At 38.1% G+C, this 22,525-nt stretch overlaps 1 protein-coding gene across 5 annotated transcripts in view; it reads right to left on the bottom strand.

Moving 5' to 3' along the window:
- Nucleotides 1-1,374: 1,374 nt before the first annotated feature.
- Chuk (component of inhibitor of nuclear factor kappa B kinase complex) overlaps nucleotides 1,375-22,525 on the bottom strand; it is a 36,516-nt gene continuing 15,365 nt past the window's right edge. The window contains exons 10-21 of one of the 5 annotated variants that reach the window (XM_051200116.1): nucleotides 21,095-21,289; nucleotides 19,353-19,455; nucleotides 18,575-18,698; nucleotides 17,729-17,880; nucleotides 15,178-15,239; nucleotides 13,109-13,218; nucleotides 11,776-11,825; nucleotides 7,660-7,756; nucleotides 7,061-7,208; nucleotides 5,840-5,973; nucleotides 3,825-3,924; nucleotides 1,375-2,767 (exon numbers count right to left, since the gene is read on the bottom strand). In XM_051200116.1, coding sequence (XP_051056073.1) covers nucleotides 2,738-2,767; nucleotides 3,825-3,924; nucleotides 5,840-5,973; nucleotides 7,061-7,208; nucleotides 7,660-7,756; nucleotides 11,776-11,825; nucleotides 13,109-13,218; nucleotides 15,178-15,239; nucleotides 17,729-17,880; nucleotides 18,575-18,698; nucleotides 19,353-19,455; nucleotides 21,095-21,289 — 1,305 coding nt within the window. In that variant the 3' untranslated portion in view covers nucleotides 1,375-2,737. Of the gene's footprint in view, nucleotides 2,768-3,824; nucleotides 3,925-4,958; nucleotides 5,254-5,839; nucleotides 5,974-7,060; nucleotides 7,209-7,659; nucleotides 7,757-11,775; nucleotides 11,826-13,108; nucleotides 13,219-15,177; nucleotides 15,240-17,728; nucleotides 17,881-18,574; nucleotides 18,699-19,352; nucleotides 19,456-21,094; nucleotides 21,290-22,525 lie in introns of those variants that run through there. The other 4 variants (XM_051200118.1, XM_051200120.1, XM_051200117.1 and 1 more) reach the window with 4 other exon arrangements.

The following is a 22,525-nucleotide window of genomic DNA, read 5'->3' as shown; positions in this document are numbered from 1 at the left end:
GGATTAAAGGTGTATACCACCATTGCCCAGCTTACTTTATTTTTAAGGTTTTTATTTATTATGTATACAGTGTTCTGTATACATGTATGCCTGTATACTAGAAAAGAAGGCAGCAGATCTCATTACAGATAACTGTGAGCCACCATGTGGTTACTGGGAATTGAACTCAGGACCTCTGGAAGAGTAGCCAGTGCTCTAACCCTCTGAGCCATCTCTCCAGCCCCTATTTATTAATTTTAAGCTTATTTTTCTATACCCATTTTTCCAGTCTGAACTGCTTAATACACACCTGTAGCCTTCTCTGACTAAGTGAGCCAAGCCTTAAACTTTCCCTGTGATGTGGCTGTGCCCTAGCAGCTGGCTCAGTCCTACTTAGGTCTCTGAGAGCTGAGAGTTATGCCTATGGTACAGGCTGGGAGCATCATTTATGTGCCCCAGCTCTGCAAATTTGCTGAGCCTGCACTGTTTCTATATAGCGCATATATATATATATATATATATATATATATATATATATATATATCATTAGGTTACTAGGAATATATATATATATATATATATATATATATAAAAAGCATTAGGTTACTAGGAAGCAGTGTTTGTTTTTTGTTGTTGGGGTTTTCTTTCTTTTCTTCCTTCCTTCCTTTTTTTTTTTTTTTTTTTTTTAGAGATTTTTTAAGGCCCTAATGTGGAAATACATGCCTGGAGGCTAGGTACCATATCCCACCAGCCAGCTCCCAAATAATGACATGGAAACTTATTATTAATTGTAAAAGCTTGGCTTTTAGCTTATGCTTGTCTCAAATAGCTCTTATAACTTAGATTAACCTAGATTTTTAAATCTATGCTCTTCCACATGGTGTTATCTCTCTTCCATCTTGAACATCCTGTTTCCTTTCCATGTCTGGCTAGCAACTGCCTTTCTTTTTCCCAGAGTCCTCTCTGGCTCCAGAAGTCCCACTCTAATCTCTTCCTGCATAGCTACTGGACATTCAGCTCTTTATTAAACCAATCAGAAGGCACCTTGGCAAAGGCATATCTTCACAGTGTAAATACATATTCTGCAACATGGTGGTCAGCACCTGTAATTGCAACAGTGGGCAGGCAAAGACAAGTGCATACCGGTGGCTCATAGCCCACTCAACCTAGCTTAATTGATAAGCTCCGGGTCAATGACAAACTCTCTCAAAAAGTGGGACAGTATTCCTGAAAATTACACCTCTGGTTCCACACACACGTGCACATGCATGTGCTCACACACAAAGTAACTTCTTCGTGCTCCTATCGTACCATATACCCTTTTATATTTTCTCAATTCATATTAGCCTGTGGTACTACAATCTGCTTTTTAGTAATAAGTAGAGATTCAAAAAACAATTTTAAAATCATTTAATATACAAAGTGAAAAACTAGAATATAAAAGCATTTCACATTTTTTAAAACAAAATAATACCTTCAACATTATTTAACAGAAGGCAGAAATCCACAATCTTTTATCTGAAACCCCTAAGTCCAGATGTTTCAGAATTATGAAATTTTCAGATTTTAGAAAGGTAATTCAGTGCATATACCAACTACATTAACCCTCAAAAGAGTTTGTGGCAGCACCCCCCAATAATCAAACACATTAATATTTATGCAGCAAAATAAATGAATATTCACACTAAGTGGGATAAACAGATTCAGTGTCAGGTCAAAATAGATCCAGAAGAAAATGAATTTTGTTGTCAAGTTTCAGGCGTAACTACCAAATACCTTCTGGCAGCAGAGGATCCGTCTGATCCGGGTTCTGCCCAGAAGTGTTAAGAAAACCGTGTTTTCAGGACTTCTTGGATTTTGAGACTATAATTACAGATAAAGGAATGAATGCAGACCTTTTGAAACTTGTATAAGACACAAAAGATTGTTTAAACAAGTGACCCATTTTTACAAATGCAAAAAAATACAATCTTCAAATACATTATAAATTAACAGGCAGCTCATCTTTGATATTATTAAATGTACACCTTAAATAATATACATATAGCACACAACACAATTCATTATGGTCAGTTGATATCAAAGGCACATGTGCAATCCCTTATGTAAGAAAAGGACACTATTACATGTGTGGTTAAAGATGGGATTCATCTGTCTCCTTGCGGTGCCAGCTAGAGTATCTGCTGAGAGCAACACAAGGGGGCAGCTTAGTCTTCAGGAAGCACAATTTTACTGGTGAGTAATCTCTTTCAGAGACAGGTGGACAGCTTTTACTTAAAATGAACATTGGATCTGGCAGTGGTGGCACACACCTTTAATCTCAGCACTCAGGAGGCAGAGGCAGGTGCATCTCTGAGTTCCAGGACAGCCAGAGCTACAGAGAAACCCTGTCCTGTCTTGGGAGAGCGGAAACACAAACACACACACACACACACACACACACATTAAATATATATATTTCATCAGTTGAACAAGTAGTATTTTGTCAATTTTAAAGATAAGCAGGTCACTAATGATCTCCCTAGATAGCTGCAGTGTAAAAAATAATTAACCACTAATTTGTAATAAAATTCTATCTATGCAGAGGGCGAAATCATTATGTAAAGTCAAGATACTGCTCTTGTAAAGTCATTCGTAGTTTCTGATCACAGCCATTTCTTCCAGTGATGGTATGTGAAGAATAGCATCAGAGAACAAAGATGAATTTCGAAAATGTGCAGGAACAATATTCATAGCTTTGAGGACAATGAACAGCAGGTCATTCTGTTAACCAACTCCAATCAAGACTCTAAAAGCAGGCACAAAAAGTGACAATTAGAAGCTGTCTGAATGTAAAGTTCACTTTTTAGAGTTGTTTTAATATTTGGACATTTTAAAATCAAAATTTGAAAAGTTAAAAACTAGAGAAGTTATAGTTTGAAAATACCTCACCTTATCTTCTGGTAATCTCAAAAGTATTTCAAAGTTCTCATGAAAATTTGAGTAAAAATATTTACTCATAAGTGGAAAGAGTTGATATCAAGATTAAATGCAGCAATGACTTTGCTAATATTTTACAGTAACTTCTTCCAGTTTATACAAATCAATAATTCATAGCAACTACATCTTGATACAATCAATTTTTACTAAGTATTAGCACAAGTGATCTTATACGCATTAAATAAACAATTATAGAGTAAAAAGGTACATTCACTCCATTTCAGTAGTCACATTGTGAAGAAAACTTAATCTGACCAAAACTACTACTATATATCACTGATGATATGATGCTGCAATGTAACAAATAAAGTTAGTTTTGTGGATTTGGCACAACTTAGAATGGCCTGGGAAGAGACTCCCAATGTCACTCAGGATCAGTCTGGCACATCGGTATGTATGCACAGCACCAGTCAAGAGCTGGGCCCTGTGCTGTATAAATATGAAAAAAAGTGAGCTGAGTACTCTCAGGAATGTAGATGTTTATTCCTCTCTGCTCTTGACTGTAGACATTATGTCTAGCTAGTTCTAGTTCCTGCTTTGAATTCTCTACAGTGGTGGTGTGTAGCCTGTAATTTTAAGGTGCATAAACTCCTCACCCCTAAGTGGCTTTTTGTAAGGCTAAGTTATTACAGCAACAAGGATGAAAGCAGGATAACCATCCTTGTACAACAAAGAAGGAAAATTGAGGTTCAAAATATTTCTCAAATATTCTTTCCTTTGAGTTTTATTCCATACACACACACACACACACACACACACACACACACACACACACACATACAATGCCAGACACAGCCAACATGGAAAATTAAACCTTTTGTATCCAGCATACCTAAAACACACACCCATATTCACAAAAAACTTACCATCATACTATGGCTTTGTTCCTCATTTGCTTCACGAATAATAGTACTTAAATGGCCAAGACAGTTCAGATTTTCTTCTATCATTTGTGGTAACGTCTCTCTAATGGAGGAAAGAACAAAACCATTTCAAGTTCAGCAAAGGAGCACCTGAGTGTTGCTTGCCTATGTTCTGGTCTTTTAGGTCAGGATGACCACTTTCTGCAAGCTAGAACCCAGGAAAACTGACTGCTTCCATCTTCAGTTTCTTCATCCCGCCCACTCTTGCTTCTGCTTCATCCAAGCCACCAATTCTGCCTACTCTAGTAAGTCGACTTTACCTCTATCAGATTTTCTTTTGAAACAAGTGGCAATCCTAACTCCTCATTCCTCCCTGAAGAAATGACAGTTGGGAAAGATCCCCTTGGTACAGACAAATGAAATAGCATTCTTGTTTTGTTTGTTATGTTTCTGGATTGTTTTCTTTTCCTTTTACAAACAGTAAAACACTAGCATGCTCACTTCACACACAAAAGAGGGGGGGGGGTTCCCAAAGTGTAGCTTGGTCTGCAGAGTTCCAGGAAAGAGAAATTGATTGGAAACCACAGACAGTAGCAATGCAAAAAGCAAGCTGACTACTGAGAATAACAGAAGAAACCCTGAACCACAAAGTACCCCTGCATACTTGTACGTGAAGAAGGCCCTGATTCCAGTTTCCCCCTCATGCATTCCTCTTCCATGTGTCCTGTCACCCTCCTTCACCCTCAATCCCTCTTCTAACACTGAGGCCGTGGTTAATAGCCACTGCTAGCTTAGAACTAAACATGATTCAGGTATTATCCTGATAGATAACTACATGCTAACAACTTCCTAGTCCTTGGTAATTAAGTGCCACAGGTACATTATAATTAACATTAGTTTTCCTTTATCAGAAAATATATTTTTAAGATACATTACACTGTTGGAAACAGCTACACACTCAAATTGGAAGTCATCTACAGAGGTGATACTTGGAATTATCACCCCTACCAAGCCTAAATGCCTTTAATGAAAACAAAGGGTTAGGATGTGGTAAATTTTACTTCTTTAGTTCTAATAGAGTATTTCCTAAAGTCTACAAGTCACAACCTCTGCTATACTTGTATATGTATTCATATTGGGCCACATATATAATGACCCCAAGATATACGCTAGAACTTGCTTTCTTTATACAATAAAATACCTGATATCAGCTTGCCTTCCTGCCATGTGCTTTTTCTTTCATAAAAGCAGAGTACAGAATGTGCAACTGCATGACCTCCTGAGCAGTGATGTAACATGGGTGCACTTCTGCAAAACTAATTATGGGCAGACTTCCAGGAAATGCTTGGTGCTGTGGAGGTCTCCATGAGTTGTGAGAAAAGCGACAATACACAAGCTAGCAAAGAGCCACTTGAACACGGCACACCTTATGCTGAGAAAATAACAGAGATGGACAGTCATTCAGCTTTTAGCAGAAGAGTAGGAACTAAAGACAAAATGCAGGATGCAAATCTGAGTTCTTATTTGCAGAATGATTTAAAAGAACTGAAAATAACAGATTTAAGAATTACTAAATTATAAAATAGATCTCACTACTTCATTAAAAAGAACTCAGGTACCGAAAAAATGGAAACTGCAAAAAAAGCATAATTTCTCATAGAGATAAATGGTTAAGGAAGGGATATGGTTTGGGTAAAGGAAACTGATAAGCCAGGAATAGAAATGGCTTAGAACTTGAATTGAGCTAATAGTTGTCAGTACCACTTACTGCAATTTAATACCCAAGCATTTTATATACATTGTCCAACTGAAATTTTCACATCAATCCTGTGAGACATCCTCATTTTAAAGTGAAAATAAATATATGAACATTAAAAACAAGAACTAAATTACTCAGCATTATACTGAGTTAATCAAAACTGACCCTGGTCTGAAGGCACTACTAACCACCATGCTCTACTGTCTCGCTCCTATCCCACTCTGAAATATAACTATCTATTGTTACAAAATGAACCCACCCATCTTGAGGAGTTACCACACGTGTCAGAGGATGTTCACGGTCTGCTAACATAGGGGGCAGCCATGCTGATGCTGGAGGGGTTACTGTGCCTTCTAGACTGGATCCTACAAGAGAGCGGGCAGAACTCTGTGTCTGAAGAAAAAAAAAAAGCACATACTCTCAATAAATTGCAGGCAAGCACTTCTTGACTCATACCATTTAAAAAAAATAAACATACTTAAAATTCATAATTCAATCATTATTCATCTGTACAACTGACTATTTGAGAACAAAACTACTCACACCACTACTAACTAACTATATCATTATTGGCCCTTTTCTTCACTGACTAAAACTGAGTGTATCTAACACTGACTAAAACTGAATGGATCTAATTCCTCTAACCTAGCTTTGGTTTGGAGGAAGGCAACAGCTGAATGAAGGCTGACTTAACAAGTCAGATGCATTTACCCCAAATTGGGTTGGGCAACCACAGCAACCCAGGGCAGAGAAAACTATAAAAAAGAGGGACTGAGCTGGATATGGTGGCTCATACTTGTAATCGCAGCACTTGAGGAGCAGAAAAATTGCAGTAAGGTGCAGTCCAGCTCCCAGCCTAGACTGAAGTGAACACTCTTATTTCAAAAGGAACAAATAAAAAAAACCACACACACACCACCAGTACCACCAGGACTGGAAAGGAGAATCAGAATACAGAAGTCCTAGCTGTAAAACAATCTTTGTACACTGTAAGTGTGTATTATTCTCATTGGTTAATATAGGAGATGACTGGTTGGGGGGACGCACACAAAGAGAACATGAAGAAAAAGAGAGGAGGAGTCATAGGAGTCAAGAGAGACATGGAGAGAAGATGAACTTGCCCTGTTAAAAAAAAGGTATGGCCACATGGCAGAAGGTAGATAAGAAATGAGTTAATTTAAAATGTAAGAGCAAGTTAGTAACAAGTCTGAGCTCTTGGCCAAGGATTTCTAATGAATAATAATTCTCTATATGGTTATTTGGGAACTGGATGGTAGGACAGAAAGTCCGCCTACAAGTCCTACCTCTATAATCACTCAGATACCAAACAAGGAACGTGCACCCAATATAAAATACCAATATTCAAAGGACGCACCCAATATAAAATACCAATATTCAAAGGACACAGCTCAAAGCAATAAAAACCCTTGTAACAGAAAGTAACAGCTGCTCGGTATTATATTCACTAATGATTACTTACACAGGCAATTTTAAGGAGGTGCCATATTTCTTTCTGCCTCTTTCCCTGCATAAACATGATGGTATTGTCAGCTTCTTTGATGTTACTGAGAGCCACTTCCACCTTAGGGAGTAGATCAATAATCTTCTGCTTACAGCCCAACAACTTGCTGCAGAAAGTAAGTCAGTGTCAGATACTTGTGACATCCCTCAAGACTGTGTAATACTCCCAAACCCAGTGGAAATGAACCACAACCGCATCATATTTATGACTGATCTCAAAAGCAATGAATATAGGGGCTGAAGAGACAGCTTGGTGGTTAAAGGCATTGGCTGCTCTTCCAAAGGACCTGAGTTCAGTTTCCAGCACCCACATGGCAGCTCCCAACCATCTGTAACCAGTTCTAGATCAGATGCCCTCTTCTGACCTCACTCACATAGGACAAACATGTAATCAAAACACCCATGCACATAAATAAAGTAAAAAGTAATGCATACACTTAGGGCTTATAAATGGCTATGTTTCCCAAGATATTGACAGAACTATTGTTTACCAAAGAAGAGCATATTTGAAAAGGAGCACGAATGTGCTAGTAAGAGGAGATGAAGCAATGTCTCTACCTCAAGTGACCAAACAGCTCCTTGAGAACGCGGTCCTGACTCTGCACAGTGTGCACAATGATCTTCACCATCTCCGTGCTATCACTGTATGAGTGATCTGCAAGAGACTTCAGTTAGTGCATTTCTAACCTCTCGTCAAGAAAACAGCAACTCCCAAACAAAAGTTCCTTAAAAAACTGCAAGTAGCGTAAAAAACATCCCTGTTTGTAATAGAATGCTGTTCTTGAGGTGTGACACTGCTGTTGCCTTGAGGAGAAGCTGTGAGATCCAATAAGACTAATGCTTCTGTCATGGTGCAGAAAGTGGCTCCTGAGGCATTCCCACGACTTATCCTTCAATACTCCCCAAAGGGGGGTGGTGGGGAAGGAGGCAATTAGGAGGCCTTATTCCCCCAGAAGAATCTAAAACAGGTTATCAGTTGCAGAGAGACAGAGAAGAGAGGGGAGACTCATTTTCTTCAGAAAAAAAAGCAACTTAAGCTTCTGTAAGTAATCCTAATGAAACTCAGATTCACCAAACAAGACTAGGGTTGAATCATTACTTTGTCACTGGTACCCCGTCTAATGTTAACAGACTGTTCACATCTCCCCATGAAAACTTTATAACACCATCCAAATTAAAACAGATTTTAAAAAACTTAAGATTATCAGAACTGGAGAAATGGCTCAGAGGTTAAGAACAATGACTGTTCTTCCTGAGGTTCTGAGTTCAATTCCCAGCAACCATATGGTGGCTCACAACCATTTATAATGAGATCTGGTGCCCTCAATGCAGGTAGAACACTGTATTCTAAATGAATAAAACCTTTAAAAAAATTTTAAAGTTACCTATAAATAAAGTCTAAGGGGTTGGAGGTATAGTTCAATGATACTTGTACACAAAACATAAAGTTACGGGGCTGGGTATAACTGTCAAGAGCCCTTATTGCTCTTCTAAAGGACAGATTTGCACCCACATTACAGCTCACAAATGCCTATAACTCCATCTCCAGGAGGGCCTCTGTGGGTACCACCATGATGGTGATGTCCTTCTGCATACTGTGAATATATGTTTCTCTTATTGGCTGATGAATAAAACTGTTTCAGCCAATGGAGAAACAGGATTTAGCCAGACAGGAAATCCAAACAGGGAACAGGGATAGAGAAAAGTAGTAGGAGAGTCAGGGAGACACCATGTAGCTACCGGGAACGTAGGATTCTCACGTAAGTCAAGACCATGTGGAGACACACAGATTAATAGAAATGGGTTAATAATTAAGAGAAAGCAAGTCCAAGCCATTGGCCAAACAGTTTATAACTAATATAAACCTCTGTGTGTTTATTTGGAACTAAACAGCTGTGGGACTGGGCGAGACAGAAACTTCCATCCATACCACCACACATATAGCATACACCACACCCTCAGACATCTTTTCTAAAAAGTAAATTTATGCATGGTTGAGGGCATTTAATCTTTAGAGACGTACGTTGCTGTGTTTTAGATGAATAGTCCGGTTGATCTTTAACCTGTACAAACCCAAACTCAGACACAGATGCAACCTTTGGTCAAGACTGACTTTCTTACATGATTGACACTGCTTACTTAGAACAGTAGGACAATCAGGCTTTCACTGCCCCAACCAGGTTGCTTGGAATTTCATGCTAATCCATCTGTTTACAACTCACAAAAACTTCACCTGAAAAAAAGCTGACTTAAAACAAACCTAATATAGTAATAAAAGAGATCAGTGGACACCTGGTAATTTCCCCTAAAATGAACTGGCACCTGGCAGATGTTCTCAAATAGGATGGTTGGTTGTTAATTACACTGAGTTCCATGGTTTATAAGTGATGCCATCTCAGTTTTTAAAACAAGTAGCATTAATTTTTGTATTTCAGAATGTGGCGATTTAAGTTTAAAAGAGCAAAAAACTGCACATGCATCATCATTCTGGCAATTTCTTGGGTAATAAGCCTGAAAGCAAAAATACCACTATTGCTAATACTTGCTATTTACTGCACAGTTAATGTTTTTCTGTGTTACTCCCAAAAAAGAAAACTATGGAAGAAGTTTTAAAAGAGGTTTGAAAGGCTGTGGGAATGGAGCTTAGAGATAACGATAGTGCCTGCTAAGCATATACAAGGCATATATATGAGATCTCCAGTACATCAAGAGAAGGAAAAAAAAAAAATCTGTCTTCTGTAAAAATCATTCCATGAAGCCTCTCCCAAAGCCCAGCTACATTCCCAGAATTTCTGTCTCTCTTGCTCTGCCTCCCTGACACCCTCACCCAAGCAGATACAAAGCTCCAAAAACACTTTCCTCCAAACAGTAGTCCTTCATAAATTCCACAAACCAAACCCAAGAGGTTTCCCATAGAACTAGCTCTTTTAATGGTAAAGGCCTCAGAACTTCAGCCTTTGCCACAAGAGGGCAAAAAAAGTCAGTGTCCACTGTTTTCAGGTTTTACCTCCTGCAGGGACCACTTCTAAACAACCTGACCACCAATAAAGTTAAGTGCCTATCTGACATGTATGTCATGATATTTATAGCAATAAACTGATCAAATTCTACTGCAATAAAAACCAGCATATGGAGTTGGAGAGATGGCTCAGCAGTTAAGAGCTCTGGCTGCTTTTCCACAGGTTCAGAACACCCACATGTCTACCTGTAACACCAGGTACAGTTATCCAATACCCTCTTCTGGCCTCTGCAGGCACTGCATATACATGGATACTGATATACATGTAAAACACCCACACATATAAATTAAAAATAAATCTCAAAGAAAAAATTTAAAAAACAGTGTTTGAGAACAGGCTTTTATTTTATTTTAAAGATCATAAATATTATATAAAGTTCCATATGTTGCTATATGCTTATAAATTTTCAAGTATAAAACTTGAAAACTTTATGGAAGTTATAGAAAACATTTTGGCCAGGCAGTGGTGGCGCACGCCTTTAATCCCAGGGAGGCAGAGACAGGTGGGTCTCTGTGAATTCGAGGCCTGCCTGGTCAGCCTTCAAAAGCTACAAAGAAACCCTCTCTCAAAACAAACAAGCAAGCAATAAATAAATAAATAAATCTTTTTAAAATACTATATATTCAGGAGCACAGATACCCCTTTATTATTTATGTAATCCTTTAAAATAAACATATTTTAAGTAAAATAAAAGTGTTTTGCATATATATATATATACTAACTTACTGTTTTCAAAGCATTTCATAAGCACTCTCTCAAATATACTACCAAAGCTTACTGAGTTTAGAAGGCTAGGTTTCGACTTGTTTTACAAAAAAAAGGAAATATGAATAGGGAGAAGTGTTGGAGATTATTTGAACAGTAAAATACCCAATTTAGAATACAAATCTTCTGGTTTTCAACCAGCATTCCTTCCAGGAGACAATGCTCTCTGTATCTGCCAGATGTTCAGTACAAATTGTTGCCCCAAGGACCTATGAGCAGTGAGTGACCTGTGCTGGTGCAGGCATGTTTTTTTAAGACAGATTGCTTCTGAACAGACTATGGACTCATTCCATCCAGAACCCATTGCATTGAATTCTTTCCAACCTCTTTAACTTAAGCAGTATTTCCCCCCAACCTTTTACACTTTTTTTTTTTTCCTCTTTGGCTCTTTTTTCTTGGGGAGGGTATGTATGTATGCACAGAGATCCAAGGTCACCTTCAGGTATCTTCCTTGATGGCTCTCCTCCTTATTTGTTGAGCTAGGGTATCTCACTGCACCCAAAGCTTGCTATTTCAGCTGGACTGGCACTGAGTCCCAGGGTTCCCTCTGCCTCCACTTCCCCAGGACTACTGCTGTCACAGGAGTATGCTGCTGTCTGTGGCTTTTATGTGAATGGTGGAGTCTAAACTTAGCATCTCATGTTGTTGTAGAAAGCATTTTACCACTGAGCCTCTTTCCCCATTCCTTCCTTTTTTTCTTTGAGTTTTTTTCTCCTTTACTTTCCCTCACTTCACTTTAAAAACTTTTCTACTTCAATATCCTCATTACATTCCCTTTCTATTCTCTTAAATTCTTATAAATTTAAAGTTATTATGACATAAACATTTACTTTGTTAAGTTAGGGAGTGTCCTAAAATACCTCTAAATATTGTGATAGAAGTGTCTTACCTGTAGGTCTGTGCTTTAACTGCTTATAGAGATCAATGGCACGCTGTTCCCTACAAAAGAGAAAAACAAAAACTTCTCTGTATGTAGAAGTAACTTAAATCAGCAATAATACACAACTTAAATAATATTGATTATTGGGACAAGATCTGATTTTTATGCAAGAACAGATCATCAATGCATATTTTACAGAACATTTCACTGAATAATAATACAAGTCCTTAAGCCAGGTGATGGTGGCACACGCCTTTAATCCCAGGAGGTGGAAGGCAGAGGCAAATGCATGCCTTTGAGTCTGAGGTCAGCCTGGTCTATAGAGCAAGTTCCAGGACAGCCAAGGATACACAGAGAAACCTCGTCTTGAAAAACAAAAAAGTCCTTAAAATGTGGAGCTTTAAAAAAACAAAAACCAACTGTGCCTGTGTGTTTGTGTGAGAGGCATGCTTGCATGTCCTGTGTGAGGTGGTCAGAAGCTAATATGGGTGTCAGTCCTTACTGTCAAATGAGACAGTTCTGTTGTGTGCTGCTGCCTGTGCTACGTCAACTAGCCTGCATGCTTCTGCTTCTGTCTCCTTCTTGCTGTAGGCGCACTGGGATTGCAGACAAACTACCACACCTAACATTACATGTGGGTCCTGGGGAGTCAAAGCTCAGGTCCTCAAGCTTGGGCAGTGAATGCTTTGCCACCTCCTTAGTCTCCAAAACATGAAGTTTTTATAGACTGTGTATCTGCTCTGGTCTTCCACCACAAATGTACTAGAAACAGTGAAATGGGAAAAAATTATGGCTCATGATTAGAGAAAAAATTTGAAGTTTGTAATCTAGACACTTAGGAAATTAACCTCAATAGAATTAAGAGATTATACCTTGGACCAAAACAGGAGTAAATGGCAAATCATTTGTAATTTAAATATTCTTTAAATAAATACATGAAAGAGAAACTTTTTTTAATAGTAAAGAACAATCCAAATTGTTATTTTCCAAACTCACTATTACTAAGAAATAGTTTCCTTTTAAGATATTGTAAGGGCTGTAGAGATGGCTCAGTGGTTAAAGGCACTTGCTGGCAAGCCTAACAATCTGAGTTCAATTCCTGGGCCCACCACAGTGGAAGGAGAGAACCATCTCACAATTTTGTCCTTTGATCTCTACATGTATACATCGTGATGGTGTACTCCCCACAATGAAATAATGTTAAAAAATCATACCATAGGAATATATTAGGGGTAAGAAAAATCATAAACTAGACCACTCAGAGGCTTAATCCTGCCAGATATAAGTAGAAAGAACACAACAAATTATATAATGAAGGCCAACAGCACAGATACATTCTTACAGAGATTCCATCAAGTCTCCTTGGCGTCTTCCATAGGGGCTCTTCTGAAGCTCCATGATTTCAGTGTGCAAAGACATAATTTGATCCTCAAGGTATCCAATGACACCAACCTGAAATATGATACAAGGAAAATGACAGGCTTACCACCATATAAAACAAGGCTCAATGGTGCCAACCCTCACCACAGGTGTGGGAGAGCTGGCCCCGATGGCACGGACCTAGCTGGCTTTGTCCCTTGCCTGAGGGGGTGGTACCAATGGCCCAGACCAAACAGCTCAGTTACCACCCAGATCCACATCCTGGGCCTTGGATTGGCCCACCTTAACAGCTGCCCCATTTAGGCCTGCTGGAGTATGCACACCATCACAACACAATACCCAAGAGGATTTCAGAGAGGGTCCAGTGATGACAGGCCAGAGGCCTTGAACCAGACCAATGACTCATTGCAATGAACATTTTGCTGGTGGGTCTGTTTGGACAAAAGGGGTATACTGTGTGACACACTGCAGCTCCCAATGCCACCAGGATGAATGAAGATGTGCTGGAGGAGCAAAGTAGGTTTTTGTTTGTTTTATCTTATTTTCAATTAATTTTGGGGAGGGGCCACTGCAGGGGGATGAGCGGATATGGAGGGGCTGGGAGGTGAGCAGGATTGGGGTACATGATATGAAACTTCCAAAGAATCAATAAAGAACTATGTTTAAAAAATTTTTTTAAAAGGTTTAGATCTTAAAGGTAGAGAATGATCTGTTATGCCAGTGGAACTCAATATTTTACTACTACAAAGTAATTTGTTAAAGCTAATGGTTTGTTTATTTAAAGAGACAGTGGTATTATACATCCTAGGCTATTCTTGAACCTGTAATTCTCCTGTTTTACTTTCCTGAGTGCTGGGATTATAACACCAAACTAGGCTTGTTAAAGCTGTTCAAAAAACAAGACAGGATGATTTTCTTTGACAATTTCATAGTTGCATACAATGCATTTTGTATTTACTTTCCATTACTCCTTCTAACCTTCCCAGACCCAGCCCCCTTTCACCCTCCCAACTTCACATCCTTTTTTCTTTTGTTTTTAAATAACCCACAGGCTCTGGATCTGGGATGCTCATATGCCAATGAATGTGAGGCCAAATAATAGGGCATGCTCAAACTACTTATGGTCACCTCATGAAAGAAAACCAACTCTCCCCACCCCAGCAACCATAACTGTTAATAGCTCCTCAGCTATGGTGGGGACTTTTGTACGTTGCTGACAATCTTTCATAAAAATCACCTTATGCCAGGTACAATGGTGCATACCTTTAATCCCAGCACTCAGGAGGCAAAGGCAAGTGCCTCTCTGTGAGTCAAGTCAGCTTGGTCTACAGAGTGAATTCCAAAACAGCGTTACACTGAGACTCTGTTTCGAACAACAATAATAAATAACAACATTCTTATTCCTGTGTTTCCCTTCTGACCATGGTCAACTAGTACTAGCATTTGCTCTGGCCTCTGGAGAAGCAAACTAGTGTAAGTGCCATTCACAAGACAATTGGCCACTAACCCACTGTCATTTCTTACATATCAGCCCATGATACTAACTGACCTATCCACATGGATTGGTACTAAGGAAAGCAACAGTCTGGGACCATGGACATATAGGATACAGAAGAAATTTGCAACCTAGGGAACAATCTATACGTCCCTCAGAGACTATAATTATGGAACAACATCAGGTATAAATAAAACTGTTCCATTTAAACAGATGTGAAGCCATCTTATCTAAACCAGTCAGAAAAATAATAGTAATAATACATTCCATTTATTATTGATTTCCATTTAATGTTCATAAGCCTATTAGAAAAAACTGCTGCCCCTAATATATATATATATATGGAAACTGGAGTTTGGTGAAGCTAAAACTTGCCCAAAGCCTTTGGTTTTAAAGTCCATACCTTCCTCTCTCTATAAAAAGCATGTACTATTTGTCTGACTTTCAGGAATGACATAAGTATTCTTTATATGCCAAAACCAAAGGTATTTTCTAATGGAGACATTAAATACACAGAATGAGTTCAATGATTTTACCTCAGCATAGTGAATGGCCTTTTCCTCCATTTCTTTCCATGCTTTCAGCATTTTTTCTGAAGCTAAAGAAAAGAAAAATAAAAACTCAAGTCTAAATTGGTTTCCTCTGAAACAACTGTGTCTTTAAACATTAGCCTGGTTATTTCCTGCTCTGTCAACATCAAAGATACATGATGGGTTCAAGCGCGTCTCTCAAATGGATGGATATGCTGTACTCCTAAGCCCCAACACCTTGGAAGGTGACCTCACTGGAAATACGATGACTTATAGAGTTAATCATCTATGTATGTACTCACACTAAACTAAGCTAGGCCCTTACTTTAGTGTGACTCTGTTCCACTGTCCTTAGAGAACAGACTTGGGGGAGAGGGGTATACAGAAACACAAAAGGAGAATGAACAATTATGTGACAATAAAGCTATAAGCAAAAAACTGGCTGGTAGTCTTAGAACGTTAGGAAGGATTCTTTCTCTCAGGTTTCACAGGAATCATGGCTTTGCTAGCATCTTGATTTTAGCCTTGAAAATTCTGAGTTTTTATATCTATGTTGTTTTAAGCCACAAAGTTGTACTGGAAGTTCTAGGAGGACTAGTATATAGTTTTTTTTTCTTTTTGTTTTTTTATCCAAAAATGTTATCTTAAAGCAATACCTAGACATGTTTCAGAAAACTTAAACATGGACTGTAGCTCAGTAGTAGACTTGCTCTACATACACAAGGCTCTGAGTTTGGATACATGTAGTTGTGCACACATTTAATCCCAGCACTTGAGAGGCATAGCAGACAGATCTCTAGAAGTTTGAGGCCAGCCTGGTCTACATAGTGATCATGTTGCAGGCCAGCCAGTGCTACATGAGATCTTGTATCAAAAACAAAAGCAAACCAACAACATAAGAATCGGGGTTCAATCCCCAGTAATGTAAAATTAAACAAATAAAAACTATAAAAGCATATAAAAAAGAAAAGACTCTCCCCTATACTCCAAGTGTTCTCGGTAATATAACTGATCTCTCATAAGTAAGACAGTCTATACATGCTTTCCCCATAACTTAGTATCACCATGGGGTTTAAATGAGAATGGCTCCCACAGGCTCATATATCTGAATGTTTGGCTTGTTGGAACTGTTTAGGACGGATTAGTGGTTATGGCCTTTCTGGAAGAACTGCCAGTGGGGGTGGACTTTGAGTTTTCAAAAGTCCATGCCAAGTCCAGCTTTGCTCTTTCTCTGCCTCCTGTCTATGGATCAAATGTAAGCACTCAGCTACTGCTCTGGAGCCATCCTGCTTGCCTTCCAACCAGTCACTATGCTTCCCACCATGAAGCCCACAGATTCACCCCCTGAAACTGTAAAGAAGCCCCCAATTAAATGTTTTGTTTTGTTTTTATAAGTTGCCATGTTCATGGTGTCACTTTACAGCAACAGAAAAGTAACTAAGACAGTCACTGTCAAATATTCCACGGATATTTTAATATCAGCACACCTAGATCTCTTTCACCATGTTAATGGCTGTATAGTGTGCCTCTGACAAGCCAAAGATGCTCTAATGAAATAATTATGCTTTGTCATTCATCAGACACTAGACAGAAATAACACTAGAGAGTAAACATACTCAGTAACTGACACGTCTGGTCACTTATTCTGAGATATCCAAACTTATGTCAAGTACATATATCAACAGTATCTACTTCCTTTAAAAGATATGTTTCATGAAGTAAACCATCTGTTTATTTAGATTTTAACTCTTTACAAATCCTTAACACATCTGAAGGGAGATAAAGTTGAAATGAAGAGACTGTACAGTAAGAAAATAGTAGCTAGAATTCCACAGCAGATGGATTAGAAAAAAAATTTTGGTGTGTGTGTGTGTGGGGGGTGTGTGTGTGTTTAACTAAAACCAACCAAACAAACAAACAAACAAAAACCAAATTATTTAAGACTCCCCTGGCTGTATTATTCCACTTGAGCTGCTATACTGCAAGAACAAAATCAGAAAACAGAAACGAAAATACCCTAGGTGGCAAATAAACAATGAAAAAACTTAGTTCTCACAGTTTTGAAATCTGAGAAGTTCATGATCAAGTTCTGGTTCATAGATGGCTGCCTTCTGTGTCCCCTTATGGCAGAAAAGGTGGGGGAATCTCACTCAGGCCTCTAGTAAGTTTCCATCATGACTTAATAACTTCTCAAGGGTCTTATCATAATCAAGGATCAGTATTTCAACATACAAACTGCGGGAAGCACACATTTCAGTACAGAGTAATGGCTAAGAAGTCACCTCAATATAGATTCTGTGTGCATTTTAAAATAAGGCTTGAAATTTAGTCTTAAGGTCACTTCTGTATTATTTAGCTTTTCTAGAATTTCTAGAATTACATAACTACAGGATTAAAAGAGCTAACCCTGAAAACAAAAACATATGATAACTTAAGTTATCCTGTGTGTTGTTCTGCTGTGAATTTAAATCCCTGGCTATGTGTCAACAAGATAAAAGAGCAGATGGTTTTGAGAGACCAGACATTCCTTACAAATACATTATAGCCAGACACTTACATATCCCATAAGTCATCTGCTCACTATATCTCTCCAAGTCAAGCTGAATGCTTTTGTGAAAAAACTCCAATTTAGCTTTGAGTTGCTGTGATGCTGAGATCAAAGTATTCTTCATTTTTGTCAAGTTAGCATTATATCTAAGAAGACTTAACCTAAGCCATAGCAAAACAAAATAAAATTATGAACATTCAGAAACACTGAATAACAATTTGCAAACATACAGTATCCAAACTCCAAAACCTACGTTTCTATTATCAAATCCTGACAAACAGCTGACCTATTTCCACACTGTGATGTCTATGATAAACAATCTTCATCAGCTAAGGATCCACTCAGGAATTAGAATTTTCAAGGCATTACAGCTGAATGATTTTAGACCATTAATAAGAAATCTGTAAGTCTGCATTTCAATGGAGTCAGGGTGATGGCCCAGTGGGCAAAGTGCTTGCTTTGCATGCATGAGGACCTCAGTTCAGTACATGGCAGCCTGTGCTTGTCTCGACGGTTCTTGGAGGCATGGGGAAACAGGCAGATAGATCCTTTAAGCTCACAGGCCATTCAGTCTAGCTGAACTAATGAGTTCCAGGTTTAGGAAAAGATCTTGCCTCAAAAATTAGGTGGGAAAACAATAAGGGAAAGATAGCCAACATCAACCTCTGGCTTCCATATGTGCATCCATTCACACGCTCATAAACACATTATTAAAAAATATTATATTTCAAAAAAAGTTCAATATTTTAGCCTTATACACAATTCTGCTCAGTGAAAACTGGCAAGAATAATTCTTTAGTACATGATACAAGTGTTTTGTTAAAAAACAAAACAAAAACAACACAACCCACTTACATTGCTGCTCTTTGTCCCTGAAAGAGCCTGCTGTAGTCTTCTTTTAATCCAGATACATAGTGCACTGCTTCAGCCCATACTTTACGCAGCTGTATAATTGGAAGCTGTATCTTGCTGTCTTGAACTATAAGCAAAATGGTAATAAGGGTGGTAAGCTACTTTCAAAGACATAGTTCATTCTTTGTGACTTCCTTTCCAAAATCTATTCCCACAAATGTTAAAAAGAATCTACTGCCTTGCTCTTGATATAAGGATTGTGTGTTTGAATGACATAACCACTACTCTCAAAGAATTTGAGATTATTCCTGTATGTTTTTCCTTTAAACTTGCTTCTCTCCAGTTAAGAATACTCCTTTTCTCTTGCTAATCCAAATTCTTTACTTCTTTTAAGCTTTGGGTCAAGTTCCTTCTCCTCCACAGTCCACCAGTCTTTGCTACTTCTGAACACCAGCTCAGCTTTAGGAAATTTACAGGCAAAGCCATGTGTAAATATCTGAACACACCGAACAAAGGAACAATTAAAAAGTAGACACAGTGCACAGTGGGCTTTCATTCTCCTCTCTGTAGAGCCCTATCCTCAGGAAGGGAAATCTCCTCCCAATAGAAGGGTCTAGTGGTAATTTAAAATCTACCTTTATACCTTCTAAACTACATTAAGTCCATCTTCATTATATAGAAACCTCAAACAGGAGATACTGAACAAAACCACTAAAAGATCATGTTTACTAATCATGTAATTTCAAGATTCAAGTTCAGCCACTAACCAGACTCTACTTACCAATATAATTTACACAATCAGATAAACTTCTGGATGCAAATGGTCCTTCATATACAGTCTTACTTTTATCAAACAAATAAACCATGTAGCTATCACAGCCTCTCTGAAAAAAGAAACAATTAAAATTCAAAGATTCTTAAAACTCTAGGTTGTACAAATACTTAAGTGCCAGATTTCCTCCTTCTTTGAAATGTACTGAACAAAGTCAATGTGCATTCACATATAATTTATAGACATGGGGCAAAGGGTCAGGAAAAAGTAAAGTGATCAGCACACCCAAAATAAGGAAGAGGGTAATGGGGCTCATGTGACAAGAGAGCAAGAGGGAAGACTGAAGACAAAGACCAGCAAAGAAGGGAAAAAGGAATGAGGTAGAAATAAGAAAAACTATGGTGGATCTGTATGCATAAAAATGCCATAACAAAACCCATCACTTTGTCTGCTAACTTAAAAAATTAGGAAAAGCAGAAAATAAGTTTTCTAATCTTAGCAATTAAAAGCCAAAAAAAAAAAAAAAAACACCAAACAAATACAAAAGGCCATATTGGTGAAAGAAACACTCGTAGTAAACAAAAGGAAAAGACTAGGTACTAGAGTAATCCCAACACACACTGTACGGTGAAGAGTATGCCTGGGCTACACAGAAAGACTCTTTCTCAAAAGGCCCAACAGGAATGAAATACCCTTTAACACTGATAAAACTCAAAAACATAATGCTAGGTTGGGGAAATTGTTTATCAGTAAAATACTTGTTATACAAGCATGGAAACCCAAGAACAATCACCAGAACCCATGTTTAAAAAAAACAGGTGGATTTCGTGATTCCACCAGCTTAGCCTAATCAATAAGTTTCAGGCCAATGGAAGAACCTTTCTCAAAACAAAGGAGATGACTGTTATTGTGGAATGGTGACCAAGGTTAACCTCTGGCCTCCACAGACACATATGTACACCTCATAAACATATGCACTCATACAAGCACAAAGCCATACACATACATGCATGCAAATCTACAGAGACTGAAGTAGATAAATGGAACGGGTAGAATGAAAATTTAAGAGTTAATGAACATGAGGAATAGGAATATTGTATAATGATTAAAATGTATCTTTATAAATTCTTTTTTCTGCTTTTCAAGACGGTTATTTTTGTAAATTCTATGAATTATATTTGAGATGGGTAAATTATATGGCATGTAATATATGCATCTATGATGAGAAGAAAACAAAAGTTATAAAAAACTTCTTTTGTGACAGAAATGCTCTCAAACCAACTATGTAGACCAGGCTGGCCTTGAACTCACAAATGCTGGGAATTAACAGTATGCACCACTATACCCAGCTGTGTATGTTATGCACCACTATACCCAGCTGTTTATGTGTGCACCTAAATTTTTCTATAGACAACAGGGTAACCATAGTCTACATAATAGTTATATATTTTAACATAAGGAAAAAGAATTTGCAAATTTCAACACACAGAAATGGTAATAGTCAAGGGGATGCTTAATTTAGTTTAATCATTACACATGTATTGAATTACTATCCAGTGCTCCATAAGAAAGTACAAATATTAGTCAACTGAAAACAAAACAAAAAACCTGTGCAGGTAGCTTAGGCCTGTGCATCCAGTTCCCTTAGGCAGGAAGATTGTGAGTGAGAGGCCATTATGGGCTATATAGCAAGACCCTGATCCATAGCCCACCCTCCCATTACTACACACACACAAAAAAAAATCTCTTACAACTCCATCTAGAACACATTGAGAGGCTGGTTTCCGAGGATCCAGAGAAATTCCTGTCTCTGACAAAAGTTCTTGAGAACCAGTATTTATTCCTGTTTCACGCTCAATACGAGACTGTAGTGAATGAAAACTTTCATCACATGGTAACAGAAAAGAAATGATTTTTGCAGAAGTCATATTTAGGATGTGTACTATCTGTATAAATAAGAAAAAAAAAGATGTTTATTGACCACTTATTATATAAACAATTCTGTGAACAGATATTAAAGGGGGGAATCTAAGCAACAGGCATTATTTCTGTACTAAATAAGGCTCACTCCTCCAAAGTAATAAATTCTTCTATAATTACAAAATGACATTTTACAAGACAAAGCCTTGAATTTGTTTTTGTAAATATATAAGGTGTTTTTTGTTTGTTTGGTTTTGAGACAGGGTCTCTCCATATAGCCCTGGCTGTCCTGGAACTCACTATGTAGAGCATTCCCCTGCCTCTGCTTCCCAGTGCTGGGATGAAAGGTGTGCATCATCATGCCCACACAGATATTAGTTTATCAAATAAAATGTTGAGTTCTAAAGATGCATAAAAATCAAAAAATAGAAGTTTTAGTTTAAAAAACTTACTTCAAAGCCAGGCATTGGTGGCACAAACCTTTAATCCCAGCACTCAGGAGGCAGAGTAAGGCGGATCTCTGTGAGTTCGAGGCCAGCATGGTCTACAGAGCTAATTCTAGGACAGGCTCCAAAGCCACAGAGAAACCCTGTCTTGGAAAAAAAAAAAAAAAAAAAACCTTACTTCAAGAGAAGGAAACACTCCCATCTATGAAGTTTCTCATAAATGCTAACCACAGAGTAAAGAGCTTTCACACAACACCCCAATACTTATACCTTCTAATCTCCCTTTTAATGGAAGGAAAAACCAGGCTTCTAAGAAGGTGAATAGTTTGTTAGGAATCATTCAGCTGATAAGTGGTAGAGTATGGACCTCAACTTTAACCTCACATTGCCTCATGAAACAATCATCCAAGAGAAATAATGGGTTTTTCTCTTTCTCAACAGGAAAAGGCATTATTATTCTCCCAAAGCAACCAAACCCTAGAGTTGTAGTCTGCCTAAGGGTCCAAGGACAAAAAGAACAGACTCCTGCTCACGTACAGGTGCAGTGAAGAAAATGGATGACAAATTTTGGCATAATTAATGATAGAAAAAAACAGCTGTATGTATGTTTGAAGGATATAAGTGTGTGCAGGTGCACTCAGATGCCAGAAGAGGGCATCAGATCCCATGCATCTGGAGTTACAAGTGGTTTTTGAGCTGTCCAATGTAGATGCTGGGAACTGAACTTGGGTCCTTGCTAAGAGCAACACGCACTCTCAATAGCTGAGTTATCTCCAGCACTGAGGAAGAATGTCTGTTTTGTCATTATTTTTATTT

This window comes from Phodopus roborovskii, unplaced genomic scaffold (assembly GCF_943737965.1).
Source record: "Phodopus roborovskii unplaced genomic scaffold, PHOROB, whole genome shotgun sequence".
NCBI lineage: Eukaryota > Metazoa > Chordata > Mammalia > Rodentia > Cricetidae > Phodopus > Phodopus roborovskii.
Note: the sequence above shows the minus strand (reverse complement) of the source record. Positions and strands in the feature narration are given on the sequence as shown.